Raw genomic sequence first — 13,245 nt, forward strand, 5'->3', positions numbered from 1 at the left:
ACAACCATAATACAGCTAATCTCTTAGAAAGATAACCCTTGAGCAGGGGAAGGAAAAATAATAGAAAAATAAAGAACTAACATATTTCAAGAGCCTATCTCATGCCAGAATCTGCACCCTTACAACCATCATAAGAGATAGGTATCAATCCCCTTACTGTAACAAATGAACAGTTAAACATGGCACATCAATTCACTTGCCCAGCATGACATGACTCTGAGAGGTTTAGCAGGGATTCGTACCCAAAGGCAAATGGTTCCAAGTATCATCTTTCCACCAAACTTGGATACTTCCCTAGGGGGTTCTACAAGTGTGCTTTCCTCCCTCCCTCCATTCTGAGGGTCCCAAACTGGTTCTGTGATTTTATTCTGCCCTATACACTCTATTTTGCCTTTGCACACTCTGTTTTTACCACATGATTTCTAGGTCTTTTTTCTAAAAAAGTCATTTGGGTAAAATTGTAATTCACATTCCATGAAAGAAAAATATTTGACTTTACAGCTTGCTAAGGAAATCCCAAAAGTATATAAAATCTTTGCAATTTGAACGAACAGTCAAAAATCGAAGAGAAAAAGAATCTTTCAGCTACTTCTTGATTCCTTCCCTCACCCTGCCTTCCTGCTGAATGGTCCAGTTTGCACACACAAACACACACACATACACACACACACTGTATACACACAGTTCACACTGCACACATACACTACACACAACTCACACACTATACTCACACACATACATACAACACCATGCACACATCACATACACACCACACAAATACCACACATACAATACATAACACACACATTATACAGCTCATACAACATACATACACTGTACACACATATATATCACATACATCACACATGTACCACACACATGCACACACACCCCATAACCCACACACATACTACACACACGCCAGACCCCAGACAGAATACATACAACACATATACATCTCCACACACTCCACACACAGCCCACACACACGTATACCTCATACCATGTACATACACACGCCGCACACACAGAGTTCATTTTTGTGCCATAATATTGTAGATGCTGCAGATCTCCTGTTTATGTTTCTGCCTGCGGCCTCTTCCCTCCAAACAATGCAGTAAGTAAGCAGCTTGAAAAGAGCCCTCATTTCTTTCATTATAAAATTTCTGTAAAGCTGTGATTCACTTGGAGGCAAAATGATTTCCTGCTGAGGTTTTATGCGAGGTGATTAGCAGGGAGATAGGTAATAAGCTGACCTAATATACACCACGTTTCCCTTGCTCTTTCTGCCATCTCCAGTCTCTCTACCGCCTCTTTTCATCCAGGTCTAATTGGGCAGGCTTCCATTTCAGTCCTGCCTGAGCATGTGCTCACGTAGGAGACCATTAGCTGCATAAGGTTGGCCGCTGTTGTCCAGTAAACAGTCTTTTTCCCAATGACCTTTTGAGATTTTCATCTATGAATGTCTGCTTTGTGCTCTCCCTTAATGAATTCCGAAGGCATTTCTTTTAAGGTGGGCAGTGTGACCTTTCTTTCGAGAACAAGCTTGTATTTGTGGGGCTTGCCATTACCCCCAAGTTTGATTCTCCACTTCAAGGGCCATAGCACAAATGGAAGCCCCTCCTACCACCCCATTAACAGTTGCATGGTTTTTCATAAGAATAGGACCCAGTCAGTCCAGTCAGATGCCTGGAACCCATGTTCTTTGTGCTATCTGGAAAGGAGCACCTGTTTATCAACCATTACACATCTCTTATCCACTAATCTGATCCAATGACACCAGAGTGATGTTAATTACAATGGCTACCATTTATTCAATCCCACCAAGGCATTTTTCATGTCACTCAGTAACCTCATGGCAAGTCAGGTATCAATGAATCCATTTGCAGGTCAGGGAAGTGAGGCTTAGAAAAGTTGTGTCTTGCTTTAAGTCACATAGCTAGTAACTGACAGACCAGTGTTGTGTAAGCCCATGGTTTTTGCCCCTATACTAGGCTCTTTCCATGTGCTACATATACTACCTCTCAAGATGACATTTTCAGCCAGTATGTGGCATAATGAATTTCACAAGTTTACAACTGTGATGAATAAAAATGGATATTTAAAAATATCATTTAAATCTCATATTGGTTTAAATTGTCTTTTATCTGTTTTGTGAGACTTCTAAATAAACAATAAGAAGAGCTACCTTGAAATATTTTAAGAATCAAAGATATAGTCATGGTTATTATGATAAATCTATTTCTACGGTTGCAAGACAATTTCCCATCAGGTTCAGGAATCTTATCTACAACACTTCTGATGTCAAACCTCTACTAAAATCCATGCAGAGTTAGAAAGCTCACTCCCTCTCTTAGCAGTTCATTCTATCGTTGGACATTTCCAGGCATTCAATGGTTTCGTTTTATTAAGTGGAACCACATAAAATTATCATTTTTGTAGATCAAATGGCCAAATATAAGAAATTTTATAATTTAAACCTAGAAGTTGAGGCCAAATCTATTTCTTTGTCCTCATTTGTCTTACTTCTGCCCTCAGAGTAGGACCATGCAAGTTTCTGCCTTGCACTTAACCAATGCTCTTCAAACACACAGTTTGGCCTTGCTTGGTAATTCACTTGTCTAATTTTCCTTATTTTCTCAATTTCTCCTGAGTCCATGATTCCTAGATTCTTTACTACCCTGTCACCTTCTCCTAGAGGTTTTGTAGCTAAGTCGAAGGTTGAAGATCATATATTTATTAATTCGACCAATATTTCTCAGCATCTGGGACTCTCTCAGGGACTGAAGATACAGTGATACCTCTGGAGCATTTACAACCTGCTGAGAAAGATGGATATAAAATTAAAAAAATAATATAATATAATGCCAAATAGTATATTATGATTCCAGAGCATGGTAAGAACTCTGAAGCAAGCTTAAGCAGGTCAAGGGAAGAGAGAATTCAGGGGAATTGTGGAGTGGAGATTGGGGACACTTTTAATAGTGAAATAAAAAAGGTCTAAGACCTTGAATTGGACCCTAAATAAATGTGTTGTCCATTATGTGTCTGTTAAATGAAAGCAATGTAAATATCCATTATTTTTAGTAATCAGAATTTCTCCAAAACTGGGATGATTAAATAAATATGTAACACCTGTGGTTTACCTGTTAGATTGGAGATAAAACACCTTCTAGTGGCCACCCAAGATCATGCTTCAGATATTCTTGAGAAATAAAATAGCATAACAAAATTATCATCTAATTTTCTGATGTAATCAAACATATCAAGATGTATCTGTCTTTTAAAATGGTTAGAGAGTATTTCCTAAATATTAAAATTGGCATCCATGGAATTATGAAAAATGACTACCTAGGTGACACTCCACAGCACAAATACGTTTCTCCTATAACACTGCTTACAATTAAGTACTTTTTAATTTAATTTAATTACTATTTAAGTCCATTTCATTTAAGTCTAATTCATTTCTGTTTTTTTCTCAGTGTATAAAGTTGAACATGTTTTAAAATAAAGACTGATCCATTTTCCACCATTGGTGGCAAGACCCCCTGCTTTGGGTGTATGTCTTTCTTTCCTTGGTTTGTTCTTTCCTCTTCTCTCCTTTCCTACTCCAGCTACTTGCTGACAGCCATGTTTGAACATGGCTGAGCAATAAAAGGTTGTCAGATGGCTGCCAAGGCTGCATGGCTGCCCTCCTGCAATGTGGGGAAAGTCAGATACTTTTCATCACTTCCTCCCAATGCCTCTGTTGCTGCTGCTGAACTTGGTGTCTCAGAAAGAGAAAGGAATCAGGCAGCCTTCTGCTAGTCTGATGGGTTGACATATAATAGTCACCATTGGGCAGTGGGAATTTCCTGGAGTGGAACCAGGACCTGCTAGATTTTCAACATCACCACATAGTGTTCCCTCTTCTTGTCCTTCAAACTTCCTCAGGATAGAAGACCCCCTCCTAGTGATCCACACCAAACGTTTGCCAAAATCACGCAGAGGTAACTGTCATCTTCCTCTTTCCTACTGAAGAGGTATGCACACAGACTGAAAGTTGTAATGAGAAGAATGCTTTGATGTGGAGGTTTTGTGATTTTAGGCCAGTATTCATGAGAGAGAAATACTACGATCTGCCATGCTAGGTGTGTTCTGGAGGCCCCTGTTTTATCAGAGGTGAAGTGGCTTCCATGGACTTGGGAAGGGCTTCTTTCCAAGGCTCTGGCTGTGTTGTCTACCTGTCACTTAATTCTGAGCACAGCTGGAGCACTGCCATACCAACAACAGCAACAGTAGTACATACTTACTGTGTATTTACTGCATGCCAGGCACTGGCCTAAATCCTAAGCCTGCATCATCAACTTATTTACCTCTCACTTTATTATACAGATGAAGAAACTAAACATACAGATATCAAGTAATTGCCCACTGCCACTCAGCTGGCCACATGCTTGACTGTGCTGCATATGCTTGTCAAGAGCGCCCAACAGATTTATTTTCTTGGCAGTAGTTGCTCAGAATGTTGGTGTCACCCTCTGGGCTTGTATTTAGGACTATTTAGAGGATCCACTTTCCTGTCAATATTCGTAAGATAGCTACCATTCTAGAGCTAGATAACATGGTCAATTTGAAATTGATTTTTTTAATTGGTAATATAGTCACCAATCATGTAAATAATATTGTTATTAATATGCTTTATTATTTATTAGAAAACATTGAAAGAGGCTGAAGTATAAGTCTGATCTTTTTTGTGTGAATTTTATTTATCTGTACTTTCTTGTTACTTCATTACTGAGTTTAAGCAATTTTTATTTATACCAACCCAATCTAATAAGGTTACAACACAAATCAGGCTTCACATTTTCCTAAGCAACCACCACCCCCATATGATTTCCAGCTCTTTTCATACTAATTTGAGAATGATCTGCTGTTATCATCATTATTATTTTAACTCTTTGTGAATTGTCCCTATAGGATCTTCTGAAGACAATCTTGGATTTTCACAAACTGGACAAGCTTGAGTTTAGTGGCATCAGAGGGAATGCCCTGAGTCAGCAGGTCCAGCAAATGTATGATGAATTTCAAGAGATGCACAGGATCTTCTCAGAGTTCTCCTATGACTGCCTGGACCCCCAAGGCATGGTAGGGCTTGAGAGGGTTAACTTGCAAGTTTTGTCTCTTTCTCAGATGCCTCTGGCCTATAGGGTCTGGATATGACTTGCTTTTTCCCTGTGCATTTCCTTTAGCTCTATGGTCCAAGTGGTTTTATGAAGGAAGACCCACTTCTAATTATTCTTTGTGTCAAGAGAAAGATCAGAGAGGGCCTTTTCCAACTGCTGACTGCTCAGGATTAATGACACCCAAAGTTTCAGAGATGCTGAGATGGATGTGGAATGATGGTGGAGGGTGTGGCCACTCTGCAGCTTCCAAAATTTTAAGCTTTGAGCAGACTGCTACATGAAGGCCAGGCATACCTGGGCAGAATTTTATTAGTAGCTTGGGGGTGGGTTAGGGTAGCTAAGTGAAGTAATAGCCTTTTTTTTTTTCTGATCTGACTCTGGTTTCCAAGGGAGTACTCAGGATCAGGGAAAGACCAGAGATGCATTTTTCATGATTAGGACACAAGAACTGATGTCTCATCCATAGCCCAAAAAAGGTGAGACCTGTGAGTGCAAGCCCACAGGAGACAAAAAGAAGAAAAAGAGCCAGACTGAAACAAGGAAATGGAGTTCTCTGAGAGGGAAATGGCTAATTACTGGAGAAAGAATTTTAAGAGCATATGAGGGGAGAGGAGAAATAAATTAGAGCAGAAATCGGATCTGAGCACCTTCAAATGTCTAGGGAGATCTTAGCAAACCCAGGGAGATGTTGCTTTCTTAAAAATTCCATTCATCAAAAATAGGAAAAAAGGATGGACTACAAAGCAGGATCCATTCCATGTATTTGCTATTGTATGATAAAACAAAACAAATAAAATCCAATGCACAGGAAAACATACTATAATGTTAATGTAGTTGGGTTTGAGAAGTAAAACTATATTATGTTTTTATATTTTTTGTTGTCTTTTTATAAATATATGTATTACTATTATAAAGCAATAGTAATAAATAATAATAATTCCACAAATTAGAAATTTGAGTTAAAGTTTCTCTGATAATTGCTATATTCTAAGTAGGAGAACACACTTTGGGTTGTCAGCTAGAATACAATAATTGGGATATGTACTAAAAAAAATTCATTGTTTATCTGAAGTTGAAATTTAAAATGCATGTCCTGTATTTTTATTTGCTAAATTTGGCAACCTAAAGAATAATGACTAGCTGCTGTCTTAACCAATTAAAATGTACTTAGAAGAAATGGTGTATATTAGTTTAATTAGCTTACTTTTCTCCTAATGGCTAGATTAATTTGGTTACACTGAAAAATAGGATTTTGGCCTGAGGGAGGAAGGAAAGTAGATGATAATGATAGAGATGCCCCATTACTGGGGCTGTCGCTGTTGAGGTGGCTTTCAGGGTGGTGTGAGTTGGCACTGTGGGTGATAGAGAAGGGGCTTCAGAGAGTGGCAGGAGGGGCACAGAGAGGGAAGTAAAAGGGTGCCAACTTCACAATTTGACTCACTCTACTGTTTGGCCTAGAGTGTCTAGGAGAAAAAAAATGCTACAATAATCAGGTAACTATTTACATGGATAAAAAATAATTCATGACAAGGTGGATTTTGGAAAATGAAAATAAATCCCTGGTATAACTGATTCAAGTACAAGTGTTAGTAATAAAGGGAGGGCATAGTAGGACTGTCTTTCAGAAAATAATGTTTTTCTATGTCTACGTGATGTCTCTTCAGGAATTTGAAAATGATGTCTCTAAATTTAACCAGAGAGTAGAAGATCTTGACCGAAGACTGGGGACTATCTTTATTCAAGCCTTTGATGATGCACCTGATTTGGAGCATGCCTTTAAGGTTTGTACAAGTTGGGTGGGAGCCATTCCTGTGATCAGTTCTCCCTTTGCCCTCATCCGAGGAGGGTAAGGATACTCTTCCAACTGTTCTGTTCCTGCAGATATTAATTGTTCTTATTAGTCTGATAGAAAGGTATTGTGAGTGTCCTAGAACAAGGGAGTGTGTATCATTGGCTACTCAGATTGGTTACTAATGCTTTTCTGAAAATAAGATGTAAAAATACTTTTCAGAAGAGTTTCTTCTGGAATATATTCTTTGGGCCTTACCCATTAAAAGTGAAGTAGTCTACTGCAGTCACCGTGGTTCTATAATATCATGGCTGTTTAACAACTGCTGTCAGGTTGATTCAAACTGATGCAAACCACCTACCAGGTAACTTATTACAGGATTCAAGTACAAGTAATTAGAATAAGAAGACTTGTGCCCTTTCCCTGCATTGGCCAAATCAGATGGTACAAGAATATGGAAAAGGTTTAGGACAATGCGTAGATAAATGGCTGCATAACTGAGAATTCTGAGTCATGAGATATGAAGACTTATAGAGCATGATAGATCATCTATAAACTATGAAGGGACTTAATCTGTGAAGCCTTAAGTGTTAGAACCGGAACTAATCAGTAGAAATTACAAGGAGACAGATTTGGGCTCAGCAGAGGAAAGAGATGTCTGTCAATGCTATTTAAAGATGAAGTGAACTTCCTTGAGAAATTGTTAAGTTTCTAGTCACTGAAAATGTCCAAACATGGACTGGAATCTATGCTCTTCTAGAATATTGGGTAATCCAAATTGCCAGGCCTCATTAGCCATAGATGAGAGAGAGAGAGAGAGAGAGAGAGGGAGAGAGTGAGAGAGAGAGAGAATGACCTTTAATAAATACCTGCTATTCCATAATTCACATAGGAAGACTATTAGGATTTCTCTCTTCAACCATTTGATTCCAGAAATTAATTCAAGAGTTAGTTCTCTCTGAAACTTTTTTCTACTCCACTCTCAAATTTTAGCCCTTCATATTCTCCCCGACACCTAGCCCACTTAACTTCTTTTTTTCTTTTCTATCTACTATCCTTCAATGTTTGAGATTTTTTTTAATGGTCTTTTAAATGTAGATCAGCTTAACTTTTCTGATATATTTACATTTTCTCTATGTTTTACCCTTTATCCAGATTCTTACATCCACAAGAATCTGATATGTAATTTAGCAGACAGAAATCCTCCTTTCAAAGCAAAAGAGAAAGGAGACAGACTATGAATATCTACTTATTAATAATTATTTATCCAGTTGCTCAATAACAATTTTTTGACCTTCTTACATTGATAGACATATGAAAGAAAATCCAAGAAACAAGATTTGTGTAACCTTGGAAATGCTTAATTGACTACTTGTTCCTCTTCTTTCTCCACCTCTTCTACAGCTGTTAGACATAGCAGGAAGCCTCCTCGAAAGGCCACTGGTAGCACAGGATACATCTGATAAGTACCTGGTACTCATCAAAATGTTCAACAAAGACCTGGATACAGTGAGGATAATCTATAATCAGCATGTTCAGGAGGAGGAAGAACTCGGTAGGCTGGCTGCCAGGGGATTTGGATGGTAGAGTTCTACTTCTGGGATGGGTGAAACTCACTGCTCATGTATTTGTTAAATCTTTACTGTGAATCTATGACATTCTCCAAGAAAAGCAACAACAACCCTTTTGCTTGATATTCCAGACCATCTTGGATGATTGTAGAGTTCACTGAACTGTGAATTTCCCTGTATATGGGGCTGAGATTGGCAGGATAACCCAGAGCAGTGAAATCTTGACTGCCTCTGGTCGATTGAGATCTTAGCATAATGTATGAGTTGATCCTTGATCAATGTTGCCACATTGATTAAGTTTCACCATAGCTCAATTCCACAGTAGATTTTTCGATGCCTGAAAAAAAGTTTCTAATCTCTTTCAATGCCATAGCAACCATGCTTCTGGAGGGAAGAACCATCAGGAGCCTGAGAAAGGGTGATACCAAACCACAATGTGATGTCTCCAGTTTTACTGCAATGCTTAGATGCCTTGTCTTATCTGTTTGAAAATCAAACATAAGTTCAATTTAGCTTTACAAATATATCTTGAGTCTTTGCTATATGTAGGACATATTTGTGGGAATGATATGCAGAGGCAGGCCAGGGTAAGGGATAAACTAATTAATATTAAAAAGTGGTTCTTTAAGGAACACACCAGATAGGAACAGTTACATAGCAGAATAGTAGTTTCCAGCTTGAATTATAAAGAACTATAGCAAAACAAAATGAACTGTGACTGGGATACTCCAAGGAGAGCTTGTGGAGAAGGTGGCCTTGAGCCAAGCCCAGAAAGGTGGGGAGATTGACAGCCAGGGAGAAGAGGAAAAGACTTCTGAAGAAGCAAAGACAGTTGATTATGTGGAAGGTACCAATTAGAACCTCCTGTAGCCAAACAAGATGTATAGAGGGAGATTAGGTCAGTCATGGAGTTTGGGGCCAGATTGTGAAGTGCTCTGAGTGCCATATTATGGAATCTGGAATTCATTATTCAGGCAATAGGAAATTTTCCAAGGTCTTTAAGTGATGGAGTAGCAGTACCACTGTGTGTCTAAAAACCAGATTTCATACCGAAGTCTTTAAAAATTGCTTCCACTTAGGAGGTCATTCGCTGAAAATCAGTTGGCCTGTTTTATGTGGGACCATCCTCATGACATATTCCAATCAGATACAGAATTTGAAAACTCAAATACCTTCACAGGCCATATTAGTTTTCTATGGCTGCATAACAAATTATTGCAACACTGGGTGTGATACCGCTCTTAGTGGCTTACCTTTTAACTCACAGTTCTGTAGGTCAGTGGCCTAGCTTAGTGTCCCTTTCTTCTCCACTCAGAGTATAAGGCTGAAATCGAGATTTGGCTGGGTTGACTTCTCATCTAGAGGCTCTGGGGGAAAAAAAAAATCTACTTCCAAGTTCATTTTTGTGGTAGAATCCAGTTCTTTGTGATATAGGACTGAAGTCTCCATTTCCTTGTTGGCTATCAGCTGAGGTCCACTCAGTCCACTCTAGAAGCCACACCTATTCATTTCCAGGTGGGAAAGCTATGTAGCTGCCTCCATTATCAAGCCAGTGATGGCATATTGAATCCTTCTCATGCTTCAGATCCCTTACTTCTCCTTCTGCCACCAACTAGAGAAAACATTCTACTTTAAAAGGGTTCATCTGATTAAGACAGGTCTACCGAAGATCATCTACCTTTTGCCATATAACATAACATCATTACAGGAGTGATATTTCATTATATTCAGTTTCCACCCATACCTGAAAAAGAGAGAATTATGCAAGTGCGAGGATCAATTGGCGTTATCTTAGAATTTGGTCTATCATAGATCTGAGCTTAGCATAAGATCTCAGAAAGTGATAGAGTCCATAGTAAGTTAAAAGAAGAGACCACTTTTCCACTCCAGTTGCTGATTAGAAGTGGCAGCTGATTTTTTGCCAGATCTTCTAATTTTACCAAGGAAGATGGAAACTGATTATTTAAAACCAAATCTCATAATTGTTAAATTTGGACAACTAATTATAAGCAAAAAAACCCAAACTGTATGGGCCAAAGTAAAAATATCTAAATTGTGCTAACTCTGGCAAAGTGCTTCATAACCCACATGGCCTGTCTCATTCATAATCTTATTGAATTCTCACAGAAACCATGAAAGTTAAGTAGGGAAGATATTATTCCCATTTTATAGATGAAAAAATGAGGCCCAGAGAGATTTAGTTGTCTATTTAAGACAGTGTTTTTCAACCTTGACTATACAATTAGGATCATCTTGAAAGCTTTAAAAAAATACAAATGACTGAGCCCCACCAAGACCAATTAAATCAGAATGGTGAGAGCAGGACCCGAGCATCGGTATATTTAAAGAGTCCCCAGGTGATGCTGATGTGCAGTCAGGTTGAAAGTCACTGGTATGAAGTCAGAAAACCAGAGTGGAAGAGCTGGACTGGGACGCCTATCCTCTGACCCTGTTAATGTTCTCCTCAAGGTCACTCTTTCTTACTCCTTATCAGAGCACAGTGGTTTCCCAGGAACTCCCCACCTCAATGTGAGTACAGGGTGACTTTCACATATGGAGATAGAAGAAGCAAAAAGTGGAGTAGTGCACAGGAAGTGTTCCTGGGGCAGAGCAGGGCTGAGGGACTAGAGCCTCACTTCATACTGGCTATGCTGTGTCCCCAGGGTTCTCTTTGGTGCACAAGAACATGCCCTCTGTGGCTGGGGGTCTCCGCTGGGCGCAGGACCTGAGGCAGCGCATCCAAGATCCCTTTGCCAACTTCAGATGCATCGCACATCTGTGAGTATCTTGTTCCTGAAAGTCAGGTTCATTTTAGGCTCCTGCTCCTGGTCTGGATTTTGACTGTTGTAGAAATGCATCTCATTTACCTAAGGCATGAAAATCATCCTTATTTCTTTCCATTTCCAGCAATTATCTAGTGTCTTGGTCCATTTGAGCTGCTGTAACAAAATACCATAGACTGGATGGCTTATACACATTAGAAATTTATTTCTCACAGTTCTAGAGGGTGAGAAGTCCAAGATTAAAGTGCCAGCAGATTCAGCCTTAGGTGAGAGCCCACTTTCTGGTCCATAGACAGCCATTTTCTCACTTGGTCTTCTCATGGCAGAAAGAACAAGGGAGCCTTGTGGGGTCTCTTTTTATGAGAGCACTAATTCCATTTGGAAGGGCTCTTCCCTTCCAGAGGTCCCACCTCCTAATACCATCACATTGGGGATTAGGCTTCAACAAATGAAAATAGGGGAAGTAATACAAACATTCAGTCCATAGCAACCAGATACCTCTTGGTCAAATAGTAATGAGATCAATACATTTGGGCTGACTAGTAGGGCCCTTGGTGTTAAATGAGTCTTGATGGACAATAGGCTGACTCCCTTTTCTCCATGAAATTTATTTCTTGAGGAAAATAAATCAGAGTTTTCAAGCTCTGTGGAGTCCTTCTACATGTTTCTCTCTGACACAAGGTCTCTCAGCTACTGAGGCTTCTGGGAAATAATGGAACCCAGTGTTTCCTAAAGCATGGTTTGAGGGCCTCATGTATTAGAATATCTGGGGAGCCTTAAAATTAGATTCCTAGACCTTACCCTTTAGCTACTGAATCCGAATCTGGGGGTGAGGGATACTTGTGAATCTGCTCCCTTTGCAAGTTCCCCCTATGATTCTGACAGTGACCAGGTTTGGCCTACCTCACAGCTCACAGCTGATTCTGAAAACCAAGCTAGTTAGAGGCATCTTGGGGCTGGAAGTGAGAGAGAAGAGCTGTTTGCAATATCATGTTCGGAATGCTGCCTAGGGAAAGGCAATCTTTCTCTGATCCCTCTTTCTAAAACTGATTATGTTGAAAGCACTTGGCTTTTGCAAATACAAAAGAGGACTTGAATTTTGGACATTAGAATCACAGGTTCTTCAGAGCTAGAAAGGGCCTTAGGGATTCTCTGGCCCAGGTGGCAAGACTGAACACTTTTGTACATGAAAAGGTGCTCAACATCACTAATTGTCAGGGAAATGCAAACCAAAACCACAATGAAATATCACCTCACACCTGTTAGAATGGCTATCATCAATAAGACAAGAAAAAACAAGTGTTGGTGAAGATGTGGAGAAAGAGTACTGTCTTGTACATTATTTGGTGGGACTGTAAATTGGTGCAGCCACCGTGGAAAACAGTATGGAGGTTCCTCAAAAAATTAAAAATAAAACTACCATAAGATCCAGCAATTCCACTTCTGTGTATATATCTGAAGGAAATGAAGTCACTATATTGAAGAGAGCTCTATGCTCCATGTTCATTGCTTCATTTTTTTTTTTTTACATTAGCTAAGACATGGAAACAACCAAAGTGTTCATTGATGGATGAATGGATAAACAAAATGATATATACAATGGAATATTATTCAGCCATAAAAAGGAAGAAAATTCTGCCATTTGCAATATGGATAGACCTTGAGGGCATTATGCTAAGTGAAATGAGTAAGATAGAGAAAGACAAAAACTATATAATCTCACGTATATGTAGAATCTGAAAAAAAACAAACTCATGGAGAAAGATCAGATTTGTGGTTACCTGGTTATCAGAGAGAGGGTGTGCATGGTGGGAGAAATGGACAAAGGTTTTCAAAAGACACAGACTTGCAGTTAAAAGATAAATAAATACTGGAGACATAATGTACAGCATAATGGCTGTAGTTAACACTACTGTGTTTTATTTGAAAGTTAAGTG

The 13,245-nt window shown here is 39.1% G+C and overlaps 1 protein-coding gene across 1 annotated transcript in view; it reads left to right on the forward strand.

Moving 5' to 3' along the window:
• The window catches only part of DNAH9 (dynein axonemal heavy chain 9), a 327,356-nt gene that overhangs the window by 23,352 nt on the left and 290,759 nt on the right, over nucleotides 1-13,245 (forward strand). The window contains exons 7-10 of the mRNA XM_023529851.1: nucleotides 4,960-5,127; nucleotides 6,830-6,946; nucleotides 8,359-8,509; nucleotides 11,189-11,303. Coding sequence (XP_023385619.1) covers nucleotides 4,960-5,127; nucleotides 6,830-6,946; nucleotides 8,359-8,509; nucleotides 11,189-11,303 — 551 coding nt within the window. The remainder of the gene's footprint in view (nucleotides 1-4,959; nucleotides 5,128-6,829; nucleotides 6,947-8,358; nucleotides 8,510-11,188; nucleotides 11,304-13,245) is intronic.

This window comes from Pteropus vampyrus, unplaced genomic scaffold, assembly GCF_000151845.1.
Source record: "Pteropus vampyrus isolate Shadow unplaced genomic scaffold, Pvam_2.0 Scaffold44, whole genome shotgun sequence".
NCBI classification, from domain to species: Eukaryota; Metazoa; Chordata; class Mammalia; order Chiroptera; family Pteropodidae; genus Pteropus; species Pteropus vampyrus.